Genomic DNA, 26392 nt, shown 5'->3' on the forward strand with positions numbered 1-26392 from the left:
AATTTTTATAATGCACATCTAAGGAAGAAAAATAATAGGCAAGTCTAAGGAGCCAAACATAAGAGGACGCATGATTGGAGAGGCAATTGCGTGCAGAAGTGAGCAGCTGCTCTGGAGATGGTGCTGATCCCAGGTGGTCCAAACTTTGCTTAATGAGTCTCTTAATGAGCTAGGTGGGCACACATGTGGCGGGGTGGGAGCATGGGTGGGTGTATGGCTGTCAGGAAACAAAGCCTCAAGCCTGAGCAAGGTGGGAAGTCACAGCTGATAGACCCACATAAAACCAAGAACACAGAAAGGGTTCTGGGGACATAAACTTCAGAAATGCTAACAGGTGTGACAGAACTTTAGAATGATGAAGCAAAAGTAAGGAAAAATGTGCTGTTTGGGCTTTTTTTGGTAGAGAAGAAAAAAAGATTGTCATCTTAAGAATCTGTAACCCCAAGTTTGTTCTTATCCGAATTTGAGTAAGCATCCACACTGCTAGTGTTGTCTACAGAATCCTTAGACAAGAATTTTGTTACAAAATTAGTCCTTGGTCTGCACAGGCCTCCTGAGCACCTGTCCAGAGGATATGCAAATTCCAGGTGAACCAATTCAAACCAAGGCCTCAAAGATTTCCCTAAATAAAATTCTGTCACACACAAAAACGCACAGAAATAAAACACCAGGAGCAGGTGTCAGATCAATAAACAGAGAAGTAAACCAGTAACGATTATATGACCAAGTACAAGAGTCTATCAAAAATGATTAGACCTGATCTGTGATTTGCAAGCTCAGAGACACTACTATTTATGGAAAAAGGGGTATGAGGAGGTAATCAACAGGAGGATAGCTTTACAGAGCTGAAAAAATATAGCGTAAGTTGCAGCAGGGTCTACAGGAGCACCCATTGATGGCTTCAAGCCTGCTCACAATTTTAATTCTTTCCCCTCAAAGTTTTCAGCTGAGTCCAATGAAAGACTGGACTAAGAAACCAGGCACAAGAGAAGCTAATGGAAAAACAGTATTTTTTTTAAATCAAACTTCCTTATAAGCAAATCTTATTAGGCCATTTATATTCATAAAGCAGAGGATATATATCTACATCTTAGAAGTTATTTGATGTGAATATCATCGTGCAATTCGAGCCATCAAGATATCCTTGTTACTTACCCACTTGGAATACAATTTTGTCTCAACTCTTGGCACAAAACTGATGGCCTTAATCATCGTATCATAAACATTTAGAAGGATGTCGATATAGTCATTGAACTCAGGTTCAAACTTAATAGTGCCATTATCAAGAATCAGCCTCATAATGAAACCTGGATGTTCAAAAGCTTTTACAGAATCCTGCAAAAGAAATTATATATATATATATATATATACACACACACACACATACACATACATCCATACACATTTGAATCGTGATAGACTCTGGAGTGCACTGGTTCCAATTAGAATACATGGAAACTCATCCTTCCTCTTATGGCCTGGACAGTTAAGCCAAAGAGGAGCTCTACTAAAAAGAGCAAGAGCAATTCCCAGCTAGACTCGTTAGTATATATTATCCATTGGGCCAACTATGGGTCAAAGTTCCAGAAAAAAGGTGGATGCACATAGCAGTGGGACTCTAGAATCATGCAATAAAGAGCTCAAGAGAAGCGCATTTCAGTTTCTCAGGCCTTGCTCATACTGTAATAGACCTTCTTCCAGGAGAAAAGAGTTGCTTATGGAAATATTCCCCAGCCATCATGACCCAGATTTCCCAATCATAGGACTTTCCAGTTATGTCTACTAATCCTTACTAATGTGATGATACTCATATATTCTGAGTATGCAGGTTGACACTTTTTTAAACAGGTAAGTGCAATAGGTCTAAAGATATGCTTTCTGCCCTCCCACTGGCAAAGGTACTTTATAATTTTCTTCTCAGAAAGAATCAAAAACAAATAAAGTAGCCAATGAATATTGGGGTGACTGAGCCATACTTACTGGGGGCTGCACAATTAAGTCCGTGAAATCTTGCATGGAGACCAGAGCAAGCTCCTGCAGCTGCGAGGTCATAAGTGTAGCGGCACAGTTGAAAAAAGATTCCAGCTTGGTGCTGCTGTCACCAGTTGGCAATTGCTTTTTTTTATTACCTTGGTAATAAATATTCTGCACTTCTGGGAACCACCTTGAAAGAACAAAAGACTTTTAAAAGTTAATACTTGCAGTGAATTACTCCTTTTACATGAAGCTTTACCAGTAACTTCTGGGCATCCAAAGGTCTCCATAGAGAGGTATATTGCAAAGTGGTATTATCCACTCTCTGAAATGTAAATGCCAGCATATTTAACTTCTCCTGGGAAAAGAAATTAAACATAGCCAATAGAAAATGACTCGATGTGATACTGTGAGACAAACATAAATTTAACTCCTGGAACTATGATTCCTGTCCTTTCTAAATAAATATGATAACTAATTTTATTGGATATTACAAGATACTCCTGTTGCTGAAATGTTCTTCTGGGAATGAATTTGTTAGTTCAAAGCTAAAATGTAAATAACTGATTAAACCAAGAGAGGCCTTATGTGGTTCAACCCACTTGGTATTTTATGGCATTCTATCTGCTTCATAATAACTTGAAAATAAGATGCAAATCAATAAAATCAAGTATATTATTTCCTTATTCCCCTTAATGTGAAATCCTGAAAGACTGATTTGAAACAGTTTCAAGTGTGGATGTATCCTTGTAATAAAAGGGTAACAGTGAAATTCACATATAGATACATCATGATGATAACAAGTGAAGTTTTTAGTTGTAAAAACCACTGTCCAACACCATAAAATTAAGGAATATTGGTACCTCTTTCATAAGAGATAATGAGTTAAAATAGAGAGCCAGTATAATTTTAGGAGTTGCCTGAATGCTCCAAGAGAGATCTAAGTTTTAAATATGTGTATTCACCCCTTTAACAAATATGTGCTTAGTGTCTACTGTGTGCTCGGAGAAGTGCCATGGGAGATATGCAAAAACACAACGTCATCCCTCCTCTCAGTAAAGCAATGTGTCATAGCAGAAAAACAACTCGGAAGCTAAAGGATAGAGACATAATTTTCTATGTAAGTAATGGAGACAGGTTTTACAGTGAAGACTGCAATTTCACTGAACACTGGGTAGAAATGAAATGAGGATGATGATGAGAAAAGGATCTGAAGTAGAAGTAGGATAATAAAAATAGGTGAGGTGGGTGGGGCTAATATAGTTGGTCATTCTACTGTCTATAACAGATAACAGACAAGGAAATAGGAAGAATTAAGTGGGGAAACCCATGAGGACTTTTGTAGAACTTGGGAGCTAAACACATGAACTTGGGACACCCTCAGGCTCTAAAAAGAAGCCACGGCAGAACTTTCTGCAATAATTTGTCACCATTAAAACAACAGGTAAAGAGGACAGGTAGCAAATACAAAGTAGGGAAGGGACGTGCTAGATTAAAAAAGGCTATTGAAAACTTCTAGTAGTTCAGGGAAGAGATGGAATACAATTAGGGCTATAGGACAAGAAAAAGAATAAAATACATTAAAAAAATTATTCATTCAGTCGTTGTCTCAAACATACTTATAAGGCTCCCTACTGTGCACAAAACATTTGGGGTACAAAATAGTACTTAGTCCTCAAAGTGCCCATATGCTAGTGGAGGGGAAAAAAGGCACAAAAATAAATATTTTAAAAGAAGGAATCAAAAGAGAATAAAGTGTTACAGGCATTCAAAAGGAAGAGATCCCTTTTGATGAGGTAACAATAAAGATTTCATGGAAGAAGCATAATTTGGGCTGGGTACTGATAGAAGAGAGGCTTCTCCAGTAATGAGCTACACAAGTACTGTAAATACTGTGAACCATAATATTTTGCTGATGGAATTTAAGTGGTTCTTATTCTGTTTTAATCTCCTTAACCTCTGATTCAAAATGATACAACTATGTATGCAAAGACAATGACAATAAAAATCACAGACTGTAAGAGGAAAGCAACTGAATGACTTTCAAATTTTCACTGAATTTCTATCTCACAGATGAGAATAAGGAGTAGCTATTTTAAAACCAATAATTATTTAAAAAGGAGAACAAAAGGCCTTCAGATTTACCCATTGGGTAGATACTTAGCACTTGTAGGGTATGGTTATAGTCTTAGAAGTTACATTCTGTTTAATTTAACATGGCCATTTCTATAGGCATGACCCAAGGTGAAAGTCTTTTCGAAACTAAAAATGGAAGATAGGTTAGATCTGGGTTGCCAAGGACCTTAAAAGGCAGGTAAGGAATGTGGACTTATTTTGTCAGTAAAACAAAGGCACTGAACTAGGTAATATTTTCAGATTCCTCTGGCCTACATGGGAGGTTAAAAGGGCCTGCCCTGGGTAGTCATAATGACAATTAAAACATGAAAGATGTTTCTGAGAGAGAAGCAAGAATAGTTGCTGTCCTAAGTCTCAATAAATACAAAAGGACTGAAATCATACAAAGTTAGAAATCAGTAACAGAAGGACACTCAAAAAATTCACAAATGTCGAAATTAAACAGCAGAGTCCTAAACATCCAGTGAATCAAAAAACAAATCACAAGGGAAATTAGAAAACAATCTGAGATAAATAAAAATGAAAACACCATATTCTAAAACTCATAGCATGTAAAAAAGTAGAAATCAAAGGGAAATCTATAGCTGTAAATACCTATGTTAAAAAAATTTTTAAATATCTTAATTAAATAACTTAAACTTCCACTAGAAATCAGAAGAAAAGCAGACTAAACTGAAAACAAGGCAAAGGGGAGAAATAAAAATTTGAGTGGAAATAAGCAAAATAGAGAATAGAAAAACAAGAGAGAAAATCAACAAAACCAAAAGCTGGTTTTTGAAAAGATCAGCAAAATTGACAAACCTATATCTAAGACTCATATTAGGAATGAAAAAGGGAATATTAATATTTACTTTACAGAAAAAAAAGATTACAAGGAAGTTCAATTAACAATTGTATGTCAACAAATTATCTAGCAAAGTCTTAGAAGCTCAAACCACCAAAACTGACTAGAGAATAGAGAACATGAATAGACATATAACAAGAAACTGAGTTAATAGCAAATAAATAAATAAACAAAAAATAAAAAGTCCAGAATCAAGGACTAGATGGCTTCACCAGCAAGTTCTACAAAACATTTAAAAGATTAACACCAATCCTTCACCAACTCTTCCAAAAAGAAAAAGAACAAGGAAAACATTCTAACTCATTCCATAAGGCCAGTATTATAATACCAAAACCATGCAATGATATCAGAAGAAAACTATAATAGCCCTTATAAATGTAAACACAAATATCATCAACAAAAGAATAGCAAACTGAATCTAACAGCATATAAAAATAATTACATTCTGTGGACAAGTAGGAATTATCTCAGGAATGCAGGGTTGAGTCAATATATTAAAATTGATGTAATATATTAATAAAGGAGAAAAACCCATTATCATCCCAAGAGATGCAGAAAAAGCATTTGGCAAAAATCTACAGTATTTCATGATAAAAATAATCAAGAAACTAAGAATGAAAGGGGGGTCAGAAAAACATATTTCTGGAGGCAGGGCTGATAAACCACAGCAACTGCTGAGTAGAAGTACAGGATGAGGACTAAGAAGAATTTGAGTTTGGGGTAGATGTCATAATGAAGCATTTGCTAATTGTCTGCCGTGGTGAGCTGATACTCTGCCTGTTCAGCCCACAATAAACACATTCTGGCTCATTATTTAAAATATGGTCAGAGGGTTCTTCTTCTAGAATCAGTTAGGATACATCAAGAGGTACAGCTAATCAATCTACTTCTCTCAGCAAAATTATTCAGTCAGGATTGTACTCTACTCTGTACTTTGACACCCAATTTACTAAAATTTACAATAGTAATGTATTTCTGGGTTATAACCCTGCAGCCATAGATCAAGAAATTTTATTTGTATTCTGTCCTTAGAAGATTTTCTTAATTAATTATGGGGTTTTATGATGCAATTAACTATGTGGTTTCATTCTGTATTCCTTCTCTATTTGTTTATACTAACTAAATAATAAAACTAAATAAGAGCCTCAAGTTTTTCAAGTAATGTCAGACAAAGAATTTGATTCTAACATATTGGAGAAGAAAAAAGATAAAGATTCTTTCTTAAACTATCAAGATATATTTCTAAGTAACTCTTAGAAATAATGAAGCTATATTAGAGTTTCAGGCCCTCTGTTAATTCAATTTGATCTTATTTTAATGTCCTATTTATAGTAATTTAATAACTCATGATAACGATAATCTTTCTGTACTGTTTCAGAGCACATTGTCTGGCACCAGCATCAATATGTGTTTATTCCATTTTGAAGGGCTAATCTAAGAAGATGTTTAATTATCACTTGATAAGTCTCACCTCCAAATGTGATTATAAACTCCTTTATAGAATATATTTTCCCCAGCCAATCATTCTTTGCACTCCCTCACATCCTCCATCCGAAAGTAAAGAAAGAGGCACAGCACTTTACATGTATTAATAGATGTCAAATAAAAATCTGGCAAGTGATTAGTTGATGATCATTCACCTGCTAATGCCCCCAGCCCCGTATCCCACTCCACTCTTAGAGCACAAGTAGAAACCAGACATTAAGAAAAAAATAACCATTTGTTATAATAATTTTAGTTTCTGCATAATCTATGCTATGTAGAGCATCTGGATAGACATTACACACCAAAGCAGTTAAGGAGATCACATTTAACTCTCAAACAGAAATGAAAACAAACTTGTTAAAAGGGGATTTTCTAAAAGCAGTTAAACACATTTTAAAATTATATTTTCCTACATGAAATTTCAAAACTTTACATTTTAAGTAGAGTCTCTTTGGCAGTTTCCATGTGTTTCACTACAATGCTCTGAAACATTGACAGCTCTAATGCATCCTGGCGATTGTGAAATTCTTCTACGTCAATTAAACGTAATTTTCTATAAAACAAAAAAGTGAACAGTAATTAACTTATGAGTCTTTTTGTATGTAGTATTTTTGCTAATTGACCCCATCTCAAAAAATTTGACATTCCTAGGCTTTATTATTAATATTTGTGTTTCATGAAATCAAATATTTAAGAATATGAGATATTCTAATTTTTAAAGTAATTAATGTAAGTAAATTCAATAGGAACACAATATATTATGAATGTATGAAAAGATGAAAAATGAAGTAAAAGGTTGAAATAACTGGGACTTAATAGATAGTTTAGGCTGATTTTTGCTTTCAAACTGTAATCATTAATACAGAAAAGGAGAGAGCTCGAAGCTTACATGGTCCACTGCTCCTAAAACAAACACTGCACCCTCTCTGAAAAGAAAGCAATCCTGGATATTAGGGAGCCATGCGAAGGGGGAATTCTCACACTTAATGATTAAGACCCAGTGTGTCAGAATCTTGCAAACCTGTCTGGTTTTGATCTTTTTAGAAAACACAGTGCTTACTCCAGTCAACAGATTTCAGTACAACCCCTTTTCTGACTGCAATGCTATGGATCTTTGTTACATGCATAGCTTAGTCATTTAAGAATTTCCTCTGTTGGGAAAACTGGACAGCCACATGCGAAAGAATAAAACAGAACCACTATCTTACACTATACACAAACATTAACTCAAAATGGATTAAAGACTTGAACATAAAACCTGAAGACATAAAACTCCAGGAAAAAAACTTGGGTAGTAAGTTCATCCTTGACATGGGTCTTGACTTTTTAGATCTGATACCAAAAGCAAAAACAAACAAATGGGACTAAATCAAACTAAAAGGCTTCTGCATAGCAAAAGAAGCCATCAACAAAATGAAAAGCAACCTACTGAATGGGAGAAAATACTTGAAAATCACATACCTGATAAGGGTTAACCTGCAAAATATATAAAAAATTCATACAACTCAACTGCAAAGAAAACCAAACAACCTGATTAAAAAATAGGCAGAGGATCTAAATAGACATTTTCCAAAAAAGCCATACAGATGGCCAACAGGCACATGAAAAGATGCTCAACATCACTGATTATCAGAAACATGCAAATCATAACTACAAAGAGATATCACTTCACACCTGTTGGAGTGGCTAGTATCAAAAAGACACGAAAAAAGTGCTGGTGAGGATGTGGAAAAAGGGAACACTTATATAGCGTAGGTAGTGCAGCTGCTATTAAAAACAGTATGAAGGTTCCTCAAAAAAATTAAAATAGAACTAACATATTATCCAGCAATTCCACTTCCAGGTATTATCCAAAGGGAAAAAACACTAACTTGAAAACCCACATATGCACTCAGCATGGTCACGGCAGCATTGTTTACAGTAGATAAAACATGGAAACAACCTAAATGTCCACTGGTGGAAGAATGAATAAAGAAAATATGACATATATACACAGTAGAATTTTATTCAGCCATAAGAGAATAATGAATTCTTACTTGCAAGAACATAAATGTGGAATCTAAAAAACAAACAAAAATCTGATTTCATGGATTTAGAGAACAGACTGGTGGTTACCTGAGGCAGGTGAGGGAGTGAGCAAAATGGGAGAATGGGGTCAAGTGGTACAAATTTCCAGTTATGAAGTGAGTAAGTCATGGAGAAATAATGCACTATATAGTGACTATAGCTAATAATCCTGTATTGCTCACTTATTTGAAAGTAGCCAGGAAAGTGATCTTGAGGGTTCTCATTATAAGAAAAAGAATTTTTTTGTAATTATATATGGTGACTGATGTTAACTGGACTATTATGATGCCTCCATAGAAAAAAGCATTTTCTCTTGCAGATGAACTAAAATGAAAGAACAATATTACCTGTTATGTAACACAATTTAACTACAGATCCCTCCCATATTGAAGGAACTGTAATTTAATTTCCAAGTAAGTGATATTTATGTTAACTGAAAATCAATGAACACTATGAAAAACTTCACATTTAATTTTTATTTAATGACCAATATAAAATACTGGTCAGATATTTCAAATCTACTTGTATTCCTTTCACAGGCTAAACTCCCATCTCTTAGGTTATACTGTGTTTGATAATACATTAGGTACAAAGTAGGTACATTATTGGAACATGCTTAGTTACATGTTATTCTGGACAATTGAGCTGGGTAATGTTTGAAATAAAAGGCTCCTGAAATGCAGTAGAGCAGCACATATTACACATAATCTCTCTTTATGCTTTTTGGTCAACATTGTCACCATGACTTTCTGTTTTGAAGCTGTAGCTGTAAATGAGAGCACAGGTGCACGCAGCATGAAGCAACAGGAAGTGTGGCTTGAGGGTGGGAGCCTGGAATTCACTTTGCTCCTGAGCCACCAGACAATTTCCCCACAGCTCCTTATCATTTGGTTTGAGACAGAATTCTAGTCGGCACAGGCCACCTGTCTTTGATGTTTTGAGACTGAAAGGCTTTTCACAAGTTTTAAAGTATAATTTTCTCACGAAACCTCTGTTGATAACATTTCCCATTTGGTCAGTAGGCTGAACTGTTAAGTTGAGAAAAATACTATTAGTCACTCTTCCTACTTTCTCAGCATGATCCATACAACAATTCAGCGGTACAACAGTTGAAACTATTGGTTTAAGACATAGGAGGAATCGGGAAAAGGATTACTCACTGTACAGTAGCTTGAACTTGGTTAGCCAAGTGAAAATGTTTAAAAGTCTCTAAAAGTTTTATGATAACAAATTTTCTAATTGCCAAAATCTCTTCTTCATCTCAATTTTCCATTAATAGAACCAAATAATAGCCCCAAATCACTCAGACTGTGAACCTCAGGATCTTCTTTGAAAGAGGATGCTACTTGATGCACATCACAGCCTGAAATCCACCTTGACCCTTGGGTCCATCACTGATTTCAAGCAGGAGGATTTCAACAGTCTCGGCTAAGTACTATGGACTGAGCACCAAGTCAGCCTCTGACTTTGTTGTCTAGTTTTCAAAACTAATCTCACTTTTTACTGGGACAAAGTTGCCCCCAAATCCTGCTCCAAGTGCCTACATTTCTTACCTGTTTCCCTTTATGAGAAGCATGCTTTGCACTTGCTGGTTCCCCTCCTTTATTACCTTCAAAGTGGCACCCTCTAGGCAGTGTTCTGTATTTGTTTTCACTTTTAAGAATACATCCTGAGACTTCCCACATTAGCACATTGAGCTTTTCCCATTCAGATTTTATAGCTTTGTAATATTCCATTGTGTGAATGTACTACAACTTACTGAACCAGGTCACTATCAGTGCAGATTAAAAAATTGCTGATGACAGAGGTGGCGTCACTAAGAGGTGCTGTGGAAGGGGTAAAGGATGCAATGGAAGCACGAGAAGCAGCCCAAGAACACAGGGTGCAAGGTGCTGTGGGGGAAGTGAGGGTGTAGTGGTGCCGCCTGCTCCAGAAGTGGTAGAGGATATATCAGAGAAGGACGACATACATGGTTGTTCTCACTCTTTTATCAACAAATGGCACAATAAGAACCGAATACCTCTATCATTTCCTACACTTTCAGGTGTATCTGAAGGCTAACTTCCTGGAAGTGAGATTATTGGATTTGAGTGTAAATGACTGTAATATTGATAGATGTGGCTGGATTCCTTTCAAATGGGTGCCTATTTCTCCAAGCCTCACCAACAAAGTGTGCTGTCAGTACTTCGGGATTTTCCAATCTGATAGGAACAGAATGATTTCTCAGTGTGGTTTTTACTTAAATCTTTTTGCATTTCTCTTCTTATGAGCTACGATAAGCATCTTTAAATACCTTTAAGAGTGATTCAAGTAGTATCCTGAGTGCTGTACACTAAACAAATCCATAGTGTTTTAATCTAATAATATTTTCTTGGCTCACCTTTGTCAAATCATGAATTTTTAAAGTCCACTTTATCTTTTAAAATAAGATTCACCTTCTTAGAGATGTGCTTTTTATATTCAACTACCTAAATTTATATCCTATGATCACTTCTATGCTTATATATATATATACACATTATGCTATGTATATATATAGTATATATATGTGTCCTCATATATACCCTATTTTTCAAGCAAAAATACCTATGACTCCATTACAAATGAGGTCTCTGACATTAAAGGGGTTCTGTAAGTGTAAATACTGAATGACATGAATTTGCAAACTCCCACCTAGAGCTCATCCCTTCAGGTTTCCATACTCATGCATTTGGAGTCATTCAGGTGATTTTTTTGCATTACTATCCCCAAACCACAGTCACACAGAGAAATGTCCTATATTTCGAAGACTTGCTGAGACTCAGGGCAAATGACCATTACCCAGAGTAAGGATGCCCTGTGTGGATACTGGCGTCTGCTCAAAGGAGCAGTGCCCATGACTGTGCACTCCACTCTAGTATTTGCACAGAGAACAAAGATGACTCCTGCCCACAAGGCAGCATTGAAGTTGGTGGGGTCCTTTCTCCCCATAGACCGCACAGCTTCTTTCTCATTTGTCTTTATCCTCAGTACCTCAAGGTTAGCTCCAGTTGCTGCTAATACCTCCACCACCAGGACCATGGATGCTAATTTTGAACACATCCTCTGTTATAGCACTATTTTCTCATCTCAGTTTTGCTTTGTCTTCCCCTTCCTCCTTTCATTTTCCTGTCTCTTGCCTCATGATACTGTGTAACAAAGTCTAGTCCTTTAAGGAAACAGAGCACTTCACCCAGCATCCAGCACAGTATATTTTAGCAGTTCCATCTGTGAATGGATACAAAAGAAAAAACTATGGTGGTGTTCTGAAAATGAAACGTATATAAACATCCTTTGTGAAAGTGATATACTATATTGTATGACCTCATGACTGCATGCAAAATTAGATCTTGGGCCTTTTCAGGGAGAATTTCTTGAGCCCCAGTAAACTAAAAGGAAAGAAGTGAGAAAAACATGGGGCAGAGAGATGGTCTCTTTCTATTCCTACAAGTCAAGGTCAAGTAGAAAAATCCACAATATACAATGTAAGGATGCACTTTCTAACAGTATGTGGTCGAACCAACAAAAGCCGGTTTTATGCTATGTTATATACGTGCTTGTGGGTACAATATATACTTGGTTTTATGAGCATAAGAAAAATATGGAAAGAACCCACCTGATGGCTACCATGTGCCCTTGGCCAAGTTTGTGGAAAGAAGGGCAGGTGTGAGGAAAAGAAAGGCCAGTCGGAGTAAGGCAAAGAAAAAAAAACTGCACTTAAAAAGTGTTCCTGGCCATCTTAAGGTATTACATAAAATTGCATATGTATCTGTATAAAGAAATTCAATTAAAATTTGTTAAAGGCAGAAAAGGAGAGAGGGATGGAGTGAAGAAAGGAAGGGGGCTTAGACACCACAAGTCATTTTACCTGTGGGATAATGGAGCCCCGGGGAGTGCCAAGGATGAGCTAGAGAGCCTATGGTCAGATGGGGCCAGGGCCGGAGCAACGCCAGATGGCTCCGCTTCCAGGAGCAGGCTTTGGGAACAGGATTAGGTGGGCTAAAGATTCTAACTTTGGAAGGAGTTCAGAGAAGCTGGTGGGTGAGGCCCACCCTAGTGTATGTCAGGGGGGCTCCCAGGGCAGAGACAACAGCTGCTTCAGCTATACCCATAGCTTCTAGTGCAGTTCTAAAGACAGCAGCTTTCCCTTCATTGGTCTGTGGAAGGCAGAAAGAGGTGCTCATTTATTATGCCCTTGTGCCGTTAGGACAACACATGCAATAAAAAACAAGAGGCTCTGGAGAGCAGGTCACGTGTGAACTGGGGGTTGTGGTTCGTTGGGGATGTCCGGTGGGGGATGGACTGGTGAGAAAAGTCTTACCAGATCACCTTGGAAACCTCCGCTCTATCATAAGGAAGAGACCAATTCAGGTTTTGAGGGACTTGAAAGGAGGCCTTCTTTAAGAAAAATAATATAAATTTGTATTACTTTTGCATATTTTATAAAAACATGTCCAGGGGCACATGACTTTAGGACACCCTCCAGGGCCTTGTAAGCAGCCAGCCAAGGGAGGGGATGTCAAGCAGGAGCTTCTAAGCTGTGGGGTAAACTGTCCTCAGCCCTAGGGCCAAGCTCTTGAGTCCCACAGCACACACCAGTGTCCACATCCAGCCCTGGCAAATGCTTCGTGTGTTCCTGTACCATCTCCACCATGCCAGTGCCTACAAGGTGATGCATGACCCCAAAGAGTCACCCAGGAACTGCAGCTCACACCATTCACGTAGCAATATTCACTAGGTTTGTACACCATCGAGATGATTACAGCAGCTATCGTTCTGAGGATATAAATCAAGGACTGACAATTCAGCCCCTTTATTGTGATTGCCTGGGAAGTATGTGTGGTATCAGGCAGGGGATGGGAAACGTAAGGGAAGAATGGGGTTAGAAATAAAAGGCAAGCTTCACTTTTTACTCTCTTCACTTCCATGTTATTTATTTAAAACAATGTTTAAATACTTGTGTCAAATATGTAGGGTTTTTTAAGTTTGCAGTTAAAATAGTAAAAGAAGTAATTGGGATGTAATAAAATAACTTTCATCTCTCTTTTTAAAAAAAGCTAAGGCAGGCCAAAAATACTCACTTAAAAGTACTGTGCCACGAATCTAACACAGCCAACATTGTAGGGTTCATTGCATTCAAGTGATCCCTAATATAACTGCTTGCAGCTAAAAAAGATTTCCTCCAAGGTTTTGGAAGGATTTCCATCCTGAAAACAGAAAAAAATATTCAGTTGTTTTCTTTAAAAATTAAAAGAAAGTATTTTTATACTCAATGTACTTTTAGAGTAAAAATGATTTAATTTTAAAAGCAAATATGTATCCCTCAGTCAATGACAAAACATGAAATTCTATGTTAAAATAAATAAATATCATACTTCTTTTGGTTTACTATAATTTCAGGACAATAATTTGTGCATATGAATTTAGACTTGAATCTCTAACACATAAGGTAACTTGTTTCTCTAAATACTTAAGTCCACAAGTAACTCATAACAATCAAATTTAGAAACAGCCAGCTATGTTTCATATACATTTTGAAAGATTTTATTAATTTCAGGGCATAAAACACTTAAATTTTTCCTTTATTTTTTTGTAAAAAAAAAAAATTTCGGCTGTTTGAAGTTATCTCTGCTTAGATCTGTCTGTTACATAAAGAGATAAGTCATTCTTCAATAAGATACGTATGTTTTTTTTTTTTGAGAGGGCATCTCTCATATTTATTGATCAAATGGTTGTTAACAACAATAAAATTCTGTATAGGGGAGTTAATGCTCAATGCACAATCATTAATCCATCTCAAGCCTAATTCTCGTCAGTCTCCAATCTTCTGAAGCATAATGAACAAGTTCTTACATAGTGAATAAGTTCTTACATGGTGAACAGTACAAGGGCAGTCATCACAGAAACTTTCAGTTTTGATCACGCATTATGAACTATAAACAATCAGGTCAAATACAAATATTTGTTTGATTTTTATACTTGATTTATAAGTGGATCCCACATTTCTCCCTTTATTATTATTATTATTATTATTATTATTATTATTATTATTTTTAATAATATGCTGAAGTGGTAGGTAGATGCAAGATAAAGGTAGAAAACATAGTTTAGTGTTGTAAGAGCACAATTGTAGATGATCAGGTGTGTGCCTGTAGACTATGTGTTAATCCGAGCTAGACAAGGGCAATAAAACATCCACGGATGCAGAAGATTTCTCTCAAAACAGGGGGGATGAGGTTCTAAGCTTTACCACTGTTGATCCCCAATTTCTCACCTAATAGCCCCCCTGCGACTGTGCCTGTGTTAGGTTGTTCCTCCCTTGAGGAATCTTACCTGTCTCTGGCTAACCAGTCATCTTCAGGGGCCATACAGGGAGATGTAAAGTTGGTAAGTGAGAGAGAAGCCACATTGTTTGAAAAGGTTAGCTTTTTACTTCTTTGCAGATTTATGCCCTGTGGCTTCTATGCCCAGCATTTGTCTTGAGGTATCTTTACCACTTGGAGGAATTATGATACTCGGTAAATTCGGTATGAGGCACGAATTCTATTTAAGGGTTGTAATTAGGAAGGAAGAAGAAAAGCTATAGAGGTAGCAGATGGAAGAAAACATGGGAGGATTGATTATTTCTTTGACATATCTTCTTGTAGAGTAACGTAAGCATGTATAGGTTTTAAACTACTAACTAAATTGCGCACACATATTAACATAATAGGAATACAGTTACATAAACAAAGCAGATCTATAATTACCAGCCATCTCCAGTGAAGCCAAGAAAACCAGTTAGGCACCCTAGGCATTTGTGAAAATTTGTCTATGATATGATGGATATTGTCCAACTGTACTTGAACAGTCTGAGAGAAATCAGACAAATTAAAGCAACCCATTTCTGGGAACTGTTCACATCCCATATGTTCTTTTAACCGTAGATAGTCTGTAGTCGTAAGATTTTGGAGTGCTACAACTTGCACCTCTCCTAATTCTTGGTTGAGTTCCAACAGTATAGATCCAGTCAAATTTGTTGTTTTACTGTATGCACAGGCCAGCTTAGATATCTCCTTCTTCATTCCAATGGCAAGTCCAGGAAACGGTGGGATGGATGCAGCTACAATTGCAGCATCACCTGGATCTTTGTGGAGGTTTTTTGATGACCATCTTCTGGTATGAGTCTTCCAGAGAGTGCTGATGTTGGAAGTTCTTCTTCATATCGTATCTTACTTCATTTTCTGGGTAGCCAAATTAGGCTTTGATCTTCTGTATAAAAACAAACAGACCCTTTGCGCACACTTTGATATGCCCTTTATACTATTGTGTAGAACTCATTGGAGGTCACCACACAGGAACTGTTTTTTTTTTTTTTTAAGAGAAAGGAATATTATCAGAAAAGTGTACCTCCATAGCTGATCATCTGACACACTTTAAGTGATCAAAATTAAGGATATTTAAAGCATGTGTTAATCTTTGATTTACCATTAGTTTTATCCTATCAAGGAGTAATCCCCCTTTTCTTTCTTTCATTTTTTTTTTAATCTTTAATCTACACTTACATGAAGAATACTATGTTTACTAGGCTCTCCCCTATACCAGGTCCCCCCTATAAACCACATTACAGTCACTGTCCATCAGCATAGCAAAATGTTGTAGAATCACTACTTGTCCTCTCTGTGTTGTACAGCCCTCCCCTTTTTTCCTCCCCCGCTATGCATGCTAATCTTAATACACCCTTTCTTCTCCCCCTCCCTTATCCCTCCCTGCCCACCCATCCTCCCCAGTCCCTTTCCCTTTGGTACCTGTTAGTCCATTTTTGGGTTCTGTAATTCTGCTGCTGTTTTGTTCCTTCAGTTTTTCCTTTATTCTTATACTCCTCAGATGAGTGAAATCATTTGGTACTTGTCTTTCTCCACCTGGCTTATTTCACTGAGCATAATACCCTCCAGCTCCATCCATGTTGCTGCAAATGGTAGGATTTTCCCTCTTCTTATGGCTGAGTAGTATTCCATTGTGTATATGTACCACATCTTTTTTATCCATTCATCTACAGATGGACATTTAGGTTGCTTCCAATTCTTGGCTATTGTAAATAGTGCTGCGATAAACATAGGGGTGCATCTGTCTTTCTCAAACTTGACTGCTGCGTTCTTAGGGTAAATTCCTAGGAGTAGCATTCCTGGGTCAAATGGTAGGTCTGTTTTAAGCATTTTGATGAACCTCCATACTGCTTTCCACAATGGTTGAACTAATTTACATTCCCACCAGCAGTGTAGGAGGGTTCCCCTTTCTCCACAGCCTCACCAACATTTGTTGTTGTTTGTCTTTTGGATGGCAGCTATCCTTACTGGTGTGAGGTGATACCTCATTGTAGTTTTAATTTGCATTTCTCTGATAATTAGCAATGTGGAGCATCTTTTCATGTGTCTGTTGGCCATCTGTACTTCTTTTCTTTTTTAGAGAACTGTCTGTTGAGTTCCTCTGCCCATTTTTTAATTGGGTTATTTGTTTTTTGTTTGTTGAGGCATGTGAGCTCTAGCTCTTTATATATTCTGGACGTCAAGCCTTTATCGGATCTGTCATTTACAAATATATTCTCCCATACTGTAGGGTACCTTTTTGTTCTATTGATGGTGTCTTTTTCTGTACAAAAGCTTTTCAGCTTAATACAGTCCCACTTGCTCATTTTTGCTGTTGTTTTCCTTGCCCGGGGAGATATGTTCAAGAAGAGGTCACTCATGTTTATGTCTAAGAGGTTTTTCCCTATGTTTTTTTCCAAGAGTTTAATGGTTTCATGACTTACATTCAGGTCTTTGATCCATTTTGAATTTACTTTTGTGTATGGGGTTAGACAGTGATCCAGTTTCATTCTCTTACATGTAGCTGTCCAGTTCTGCCAGCATCATCTGTTAAAGAGACTGTCATTTCCCCATTGTATGTTCATGGCCCCTTTATCATATATTAATTGACCATATATGTTTGGGTTAATTTCTGGAGTCTCTAATCTGTTCCACTGGTCTGTGGCTCTGTTCTTGTGCCAGTACCAAATTGTCTTGATTACTATGGCTTTGTAGTAGAGCTTGAAGTTGGGGAGTGAGATCCCCCCTACTTTATTCTTCTTTTTCAGGATTGTTTTGGCTATTCGGGGTCTTTAGTGTTTCCATATGAATTTTTGAATTATTTGCTCCAGTTCATTGAAGAATGTTGCTGGTAATTTGAGAGGGATTGCATCAAATCTGTATATTGCTTTGGGCAGGATGGCCATTTTGATGATATTAATTCTTCCTAGCCATGAGCATGGGATGAGTTTCCATTTGTTAGTGTCCCCTTTAATTTCTCTTAAGAGTGACTTGTAGTTTTCAGGGTATAGGTCTTTCACTTATTTGGTTAGGTTTATTCCTAGGTATTTTATTCTTTTTGATGCAATTGTGAATGGAATTGTTTTCCTGATTTCTCTTTTTATTGGTTTATTGTTAGTGTATAGGAAAGCTACAGATTTCTATGTGTTAATTTTGTATCCTGCAACTTTGCTATATTCCGATATCAGTTCTCGTAGTTTTGGAGTGGAGTCTTTAGGGTTTTTTATGTACAATATCATATCATCTGCAAATAGTGACAGTTTAACTTCTTCTTTACCAACCTGGATTCCTTGTATTTCTTTGTTTTGTCTAATTACCGTGGCTAGGACCTCCAGTACTATGTTAAATAACAGTGGGGAGAGTGGGCATCCCTGTCTAGTTCCCGATCTCAGAGGAAAAGCTTTCAGCTTCTTGCTGTTCAGTATAATGTTGGCTGTGGGTTTATCATATATGGCCTTTATTATGTTGAGGTACTTGCCCTCTATTCCCATTTTGCTGAGAGTTTTTATCATGAATGGATGTTGAATTTTGTCAAATGCTTTTTCAGCATCTATGGAGATGATCATGTGGTTTTTGTCTTTCTTTTTGTTGATGTGGTGGATGATGTTGATGGATTTTCGAATGTTGTACCATCCTTGCATCCCTGGGATGAATCCCACTTGGTCATGGTGTATGATCCTTTTGATATACTGTTGAATTCTGTTTGCTAATATTATATTGAGTATTTTTGCATCTACAGTCATCAGGGATATTGGTCTGTAATTTTCTTTTTTGGTGGGGTCTTTGCCTGGTTTTGGTATTAGGGTGATGTTGGCTTCATAGAATTAGTTTGGGAGTATTCCCTCCTCTTCTATTTTTTGGAACACTTTAAAGAGAATGGGTATTATGTCTTCTCTGTATGTCTGATAAAATTCCAAGGTAAATCCGTCCGGCCCTGGGGTTTTGTTCTCGGGTAGTTTTTTGATTACTGTTTCAATTTCTTTGCTCGTAATTGGTTTGTTTAACTTTTGTGTTTCTTCCTTGGTCAGTCTTGGGAGGTTGTATTTTTCTAGGAAGTTGTCCATTTCTTCTAGGTTTTCCAGCTTGTTGGCATATAGGTTTTCATAGTAGTCTTTAATAATTCTTTGTATTTCTGTGGAGTCTGTCGTGATTATTCCATTCTCATTTTTGATTCTGTTGATTTGTGTTGATTCTTTTTCTCTTAATAAGTTTGGCTAGAGGCTTATCTATTTTGTTTATTTTCTCCAAGAACCAGCTCTTGTTTTCGTTGATTTTTGCTATTGTTTTATTCTTCTCAATTTTGTTATTTCTTCTCTGATCTTTATTATGTCCCTCCTTCTGCTGACTTTAGGCCTCATTTGTTCTTCTTTTTCCAGTTTCGATAATTGTGATGTTAGACTATTCATTTGGGATTGTTCTTCCTTTTTCAAGTGTGCCTGGATTGCTATATACTTTCCTCTTACAACTGTTTTCGCTGTGTCCCACAGAAGTTGGGGCTTTGTGTTGTTGTTGTCATTTGTTTCTATATATTCCTTGATCTCTATTTTGATTTGTTCATTGATCCACTGATTATTTAGAAGCATGTTGTTAAGCCTCTATGTGTTTGTGAGCCTTTTTGTTTTCTTTGTAGAACTTATTTCTAGTTTTATACCTTTGTGGTCTGAAAAATTGGTTGGTACAATTTCAGTATTTTGGAATTTACTGAGGCTCTTTTTGTGAGCTAGTATGTGGTCTATTCTGGAGAATGTTCCATGTGCACTTGAGAAGAATGTATATCCTGTTGCTTTTGGATGTAGAGTTCTATAGATGTCTATTAGGTCTATCTGTTCTAGTGTGTTGTTCAGTGCCTGTGTGTCCTTACTTATTTTCTGCCCGGTGGATCTATCCTTTGGGGTGAGTGGTGTGTTGAAGTCTCCTAAAATGAATGCATTGCAGTCTATTTCCCTCTTTAGTTCTGTTAGTATTTGTTTCACATATGCTGGTGCTCCTGTATTGGGTGCTTATATATTTAGAATGGTTATATCCTCTTGTTGGACTGAGCCCTTTCTCATTATGTAGTATCCTTCTTTATCGCTTGTTACTTTCTTTGTTTTGAAGTCTATTTTGTCTGATATTAGTACTGCAACCCCTGCTTTCTTCTCACTGTTGTTTGCCTGAAATATGTTTTTCCATCCCTTGACTTTTAGTCTGTGCATGTCTTTGGATTTGAGGTGAGTTTCTTGTAAGCAGCATATAGATGGGTCTTGCTTTTTTATCCATTGTATTACTCTGTGTCTTTTGATTGGTGCATTAAGTACATTTACATTTAGGGTGACTATTGAGAGATATGTACTTATTGCCATTGCAGGCTTTAGATTCGTGGTTACCAAAGGTTCAAGGTTAGCTTCTTTAGTATCTTACTGCCTAACTTAGCTCGCTTATGGAGCTGTTATATACACTGTCTGGAGATTCTTTTCTTCTCTCCCTTCTTATTCCTCCTCCTCCATTCTTCATATGTTGTGTGTTTTGTTCTGTGCTCTTTTTAGGAGGGCTCCCATCTAGAGCAGTCCCTGTAAGATGCCCTGTAGAGGTGGTTTGTGGGAAGCAAATTCCCTCAGCTTTTGCTTGTCAGGGAATTGTTTAATCCCACCATCATATTTAAATGATAGTCGTGCTGGATACAGTATCCTTGGTTCAAGGCCCTTCTGTTTCATTGCAGTAAATATATCATGCCATTCTCTTCTGGCCTGTAGGGTTTCTGTCAAGAAGTCTGATTTTAGCCTGATGGGTTTTCCTTTATAGGTGACCTTTTTCTCTCTAGCTGCCTTTAAAACTCTTTCCTTGTCCTTGATCCTTGCCATTTTAATTATTATGTGTCTTGGTGTTGTCTTTCTTGGATCCTTTCTGTTGGGGGTTCTGTGTATTTCCATGGTCTGTTCAATTATTTCCTCCCACAGTTTGGGGAAATTTTCAGCAATTATTTCTTCAAAATCATTTTATATCCCGTTTTCTCTCTCTTCTTCTTCTGGTACCCCTATAATATGGATATTGTTCCTTTGAGATTGGTCACATAGTTCTCTTAGTATTGTTTCATTCCTGGAGATCCTTTTATCTCTCTCCATGTCAGCTTCTATATGTTCCTGTTCTCTGGTTTCTATTCCTTCAATGGCCTCTTGCATCTTATCCATTCTGCTTATAAATCCTTCCAGGGTTTGTTTCACTTCTGTGATCTCCTTCCTGATATCTGTGATCTCCCTCCGGACTTCATCCCATTGCTCTTGCATTTTTCTCTGCATCTCCATCAGCATGTTCATGATTTTTATTTTGAATTCTTTTTCAGGAAGACTGGTTAGGTCTGTCTCCTTCTCAGGTGTTGTCTCTGTGATCTTTGTCTGCCTGTAGTTTTGCCTTTTCATGGTGATAGAGATAGTTTGCAGAGCTGGTACGAGTGACAGCTGGAAGAGCTTTCCTTCTTGTTGGTTTGTGGCCTTCCTCTCCTGGGAGAATAGTGACCTCTAGTGGCTTGTGCTTGGCAGCTGTGTGCAGACAGGGCTTCTGCTTCCTGCCCTGCTGCTATGGAGTTTATCTCTGCTGTTGCTGTGGGTGTGGCCTGTCTCGGGCTGCTCCTCCAAAATGGTGGAGCCCCATTGGAGGGGGAGTGGCCGGGAGGCTATTTATCTCTGTAAGGGGCCTCTGTGCTCCCTGCTGCTCAGGGGGTTAGAGTGCCCAGAGATCCCCAGATTCCCTGCCTCTGGGCTAAGTGTCCTGTCCTGCCCCTTTAAGACTTCCAAAAAGCACTCTCCAAACCAAAACAACAACAGCAACAACGAAAGAAAAAAAAAATTAAATAAATTATTTTTTTAAAAAAAGGAAAAACGCACGATTTTCTTTGTCCTCAGGCACCGGTCTCAGTTACTCGTTACTGGTCTTGCTGCCCTGTTTCCCTAGTATTGGGATCCCTGTCCCTTTAAGGCTTCCAAAAAGCACCCACCAAAAAAAAGGAAAAAAAAAAAGCCGCTTCCATTTCTTTGTTCTCTGGCATCGGTCTCAGGCACCCGCTCACCGGTCCTGCCGCCCTGTTTCCCTAGTATCCAGGACCCCACGCATGCACTGTGTCTGTGCTCTGGTCCGGAATCCTGGGGCTGGGTGTTCAGCAGTCCTGGGCTCCTAGCCCTCCTTGCTGACTCCTCTCCACCTTCCAGGAGCTGGGGGAGGGGAGCTCAGGTCCCACCGGGCCGGGGCTTGTATCTTACCCCCTTTGCGAGGCGCTGGGTTCTCGCATGTGTGGGTGTGGTCTGGATGTTGTCCTGTGTCCTCTGGTGTCTATTTTAGGAAGAGTTGCCTCTGTTATATTTTCATAGATAAATGTGGTTTTGGGAGGAGATTTCTACTGCTCTACTCATGCCGCCATCTTGCCTCCCAATTTTTCCTTTATTTTAAAACTTTTTTAAGGATATGGTGCATTTTGCCTATGGAAATCCCCTTGAACTTTACCTGTTAATGTGTGAAGATCACTTACAAAATCAAACACAAATGTTTTAAAGATATTTACTCTGTAATTCTTGTGACTTGGGAAGTCATCTCTTATACTGAAAATGTTTCATCTTCATCTTTCAATGTATATTTAAACATTTACATTTTATGCCTAGAATTATTTTATTTTTGTTGATTTTAAACCCTTAGTCTTGTTTTATTATATAGTGATTAATTTACTTTTTCAGATGTGGCCATACCACCTTTTCAATTACAAAAGATGAGTTTTGTCTTTCAGCAGGAAAAAAGCTATTCTCCATAAAAGATGTGTTGGACTTTTTGCTTTTTCTTTTCTTTAGTTGGTCATTATAGGAAGCAATTTGGGCACTTTTAAATGACATAAAGGAAGCAAAGTAAAACTGAATTGGTTGCTGGATCATATAAATGTAAATTATATTCTTCAAACTAAGGGATTATTCCTACTTATCAACTTAGGAAAAATATGTAACAAGTGCATTTTCCCATTATATATTCTATACCTTAATCCATGCAATCAATTGAAATGCATCCTATATATACATTTTTTCTGCCATACTCCCAATGTGTTGCTGTGTATTTATACTGCCATCAAGCTTTTATGTCCCCATTATATCTGAAGCCTATGGTAGTAGCTGTTGAGATACAAAGATCTATAACAAAGTCTTTCTCCAGGGTTCTTATATTTAAACACCTAGGTGTTCATTTGCCTATTTGACCATCTATGAGGCAATTTGTAGTACATAATATTAGGGCTTAACTACATAAATAAACATAGTAAGAGCAATAAGTTGTATATATGAAGTACATAAATCACAAACATATATATGAGAAAATGTAACCAGTATATAAATACACACATACACACATATACAGGAATGGTCACATAATCAATATTCTTAGAAAAACCTGATCACTTACTCAGCACGATGTGGTAGAAGTTCATCTGCTTTTTTATCATCTTCTTTTTCTCTAGGATCTTTTAAAACAAAATCAACTAAAAGAAAATTGTAAAGTTCTGATAAATAACCTTATATTAATTATAGTTTATTTCCAAGCAGTTACAAAACAAATTTTATTACAATTTATAAAACTATTTTGTTTTTAAAAACAATAAGCAACTTGTACTTTTATAAATACATGAAAGTAAAAAAAAAAAACTTGAGAAAATATATGACTCTGTGTCTTTGAGAGTACATGTTCCCTTTCTTAACAATGTAACCCTGTCCTTTTATCTGAAAATGATAATAAACATTTTCCTTTATAGCTATTCCACCAAAGACAGTTGTGGTTGAATTAAAGGTCAACAATATAGAGTAGCATTAGTTTCCTTTCACTGAAGAGATAATATTTTCTTGTTGGTCTCTTTAAGTTGCATAAAAGCACAGAACAATCTTGTTATAAAACCAGTAAAGTGAACTACTTCTACTTCTGTGTTTTATCATCTTGAATTTACAGTTAATTCTAGTTCTCTTGCTTAACTTTCAAGATGCTCTTTCTAAAATGCAAATTTGTGTGTTACCATCACAACCAATTGGAGAAATTTTTTTTAAGTATACATTGAAAGGCCCTGCTTCCACAGATTAGTTCAGATGGGTCCAGAAATCTCTATTTTAAAAATAATTCTGATGATTAGTCAATCTTAGAATCTATTGGATACCGCAAATCAGCAAAACTTTTTTATAAAGGGCCAGATCGTAAATATTTTTAACTCTGTGACCAGAAGTTCCCTATCATAACTTACTCAATCTGCTCTTATATCTCAAAAGCATCCATAGACAATATGCAAATGAATGTGTAGGGCTGTGTTCCAGTAAAATTTTACAGAAACAGGCAATGGGCCGGATAGGGCCTGTGAGCTGTATAGTCTGCCAACCACTGGTCCATAGCAACAACTGTGTAATTAATCACCTTCTAATTCATGCTATCAGTAAGATTAACATTGATTAAGTAGTTCACATTTTTATAACTTTTTTTGGTTCTTTCCTTTGTTGAGGGGCTATAACCCTACAAAAAGGAAAACTGGTTTTTAAATTTTTTGCTGTACATTTTTAACGAAATTTACCTAAGATCTTAAGCAATGAAACAGCAATGCAAGAAACAGCATAAGTATAATAAATAGTTTCAAGTATATGAATTAACTTTCCATTTAAAAGACTTTTCTTTAATAAGACACATGTCCAAATTAGAAAACAAAGAGAAATACAGATTTACCTATGGACTTTTTTACACTAAGAAGATAATCTTCTCTCATTTCATCAGATAATTCAAGTATGCTGTCAGTGAAGACTTTCAGATGTTGGGGGACTAAATTCAACACATGCTCTAGCCAAGAATCTTCCATTGGAGCTACATGGTCTGTGTCAATTCCATGGTGAATGTAATAGTAATATCTCTATATAAAGGAAACCAAGAAATGTAGACAGGTTTGCTACTATGATAAGAGAAGTGTGTTTATCAAAAATAAAACTACTAAGAAAAACTAAAGTTTTAGGAGAACAAAGTATTTACAAATCAAAGTATTTTGTGCAATTCATGTAGGCATTATCTGAGATCTCCACAATTAAAAAGGTATACATTATATTTCATGAAAATTAAAGCTCTTCTGTTAGTTCATAACTAGGGGCTAGAAAACACGAAGTTATATTACCAAATGTATAACGTACTGAGCAGAGCCCATGCTGAAGTAGAGTTTAGTGTTTCTGAATGTGTGAAAGTTTGGTATGTTAGTTTTTATCCTTTTATTATTGATGACCAGGGGCAGATCTTATAAGCTGCAAGTGCATCAATATCCTGACACATTAACCTTGGAAATATTATATGACAGGATTTAGGAAATTTCTAATAGGCCCATTAATATTCCACACTATAACTTTACAGCTGCTATTAAATGCATACATTAAATATTCATTGTAAGCCATACGGTATTTCTCTGAAAATGGATGTTAAATGTCAACATATTTTCACATGTCAATTAGAAAAAAATTTAATCAAAATATTTTCAATAGCAATGCTGAAGTCTTTGATAGTTACAATTAAATTCTTCTGTATGTGAAATACTTGAATAATTGGTAGTTCTAAAGTAAATTAATATACTTTGTAAAGTGTACAGTATTGAACTTCTCATAGAAGAATAAAGACATGTAAAAGTTGTACAAAACTGAGGACAGAGTAAAAAAAGGACCAAGTAAAGTAATCCTAAGTAAATTTAAGATTCTTTGAGTGTGGTCATAGGTGGCAAGGGAGAAACGATTTCCTCCATGAATCCAACAGAACAATTTTATGAAACTCCATATTTACTCCTACGTCCACAGAGTCCACAGGAGAAACACAGAATAATCTCAAAAGCATAAATGTATCTTCAAGTGCTTCCTTTACATTGAATTATACTGACAAGGAATAGCCCATTACCAAGATGTCTTTCTCTGTTGTAGAAGTGGTAGGTTTGGGAAGGGTGCTTTCATCAGGAGCATCTGAGTCTAAGACAGCATCTTGTTGCCTAAGAAAATGATAACCACACTATTCAAATGAACATATAGGGCAGTTGAAACATAAACCAATGCATTTCAAAGCATCAAGAACTGTCTTCTATTAAATCATAAGAAAAAATGAGTTGTTGAACATTTTATAAAGTGCATACATATTTGTTTGGTACTATATTCCTCCCAAAAGACTTTCTCCTTATTCATAGACAGTTAAATGGGAAGTGATTTTCAGGACCTAGTTCAGAGGTCACATTATTCTTGATGGCTTTACTCATTCTTCCTCTTTACTCCAAAATCAAGCTCTCTCTTCTCTGGAATTTTATAGGAATGTTCTTGCATTATTCCTAACATATGTACAGTTACTTATAAATATGGAGTTTAAACGGAAAAGACTTTAAGTGCATTTTTGCCAAAGACACAGATACATTCTTCTGAGGACCATTTCTCAGGTTTCTAGAGCCATACAAGTTAGTAATCAGTGACATAGAAGCTCGTGTGTGACTATGTATTTATTCTTGGACAACTGTTCATATAATACTATAGTGTTTATA

At 36.6% G+C, this 26392-nt stretch overlaps 1 protein-coding gene across 5 annotated transcripts in view; it reads right to left on the reverse strand.

The window, feature by feature from the left end:
* Positions 1 to 26392, reverse strand: part of DNAH7 (dynein axonemal heavy chain 7) — a 234954-nt gene that overhangs the window by 174127 nt on the left and 34435 nt on the right. For all 5 annotated transcript variants that reach the window (XM_073218408.1, XM_073218412.1, XM_073218409.1 and 2 more), the window contains 7 exons: positions 25768 to 25855; positions 24571 to 24751; positions 23278 to 23353; positions 13606 to 13731; positions 6873 to 6992; positions 1981 to 2164; positions 1156 to 1335 (listed from right to left, as the gene is read on the reverse strand). In XM_073218408.1, the coding sequence (XP_073074509.1) occupies positions 1156 to 1335; positions 1981 to 2164; positions 6873 to 6992; positions 13606 to 13731; positions 23278 to 23353; positions 24571 to 24751; positions 25768 to 25855 (955 nt within the window). The remainder of the gene's footprint in view (positions 1 to 1155; positions 1336 to 1980; positions 2165 to 6872; positions 6993 to 13605; positions 13732 to 23277; positions 23354 to 24570; positions 24752 to 25767; positions 25856 to 26392) is intronic.

Source organism: Manis javanica, chromosome 12 (assembly GCF_040802235.1).
Source record: "Manis javanica isolate MJ-LG chromosome 12, MJ_LKY, whole genome shotgun sequence".
In the NCBI taxonomy this organism is placed as follows: Eukaryota; Metazoa; Chordata; class Mammalia; order Pholidota; family Manidae; genus Manis; species Manis javanica.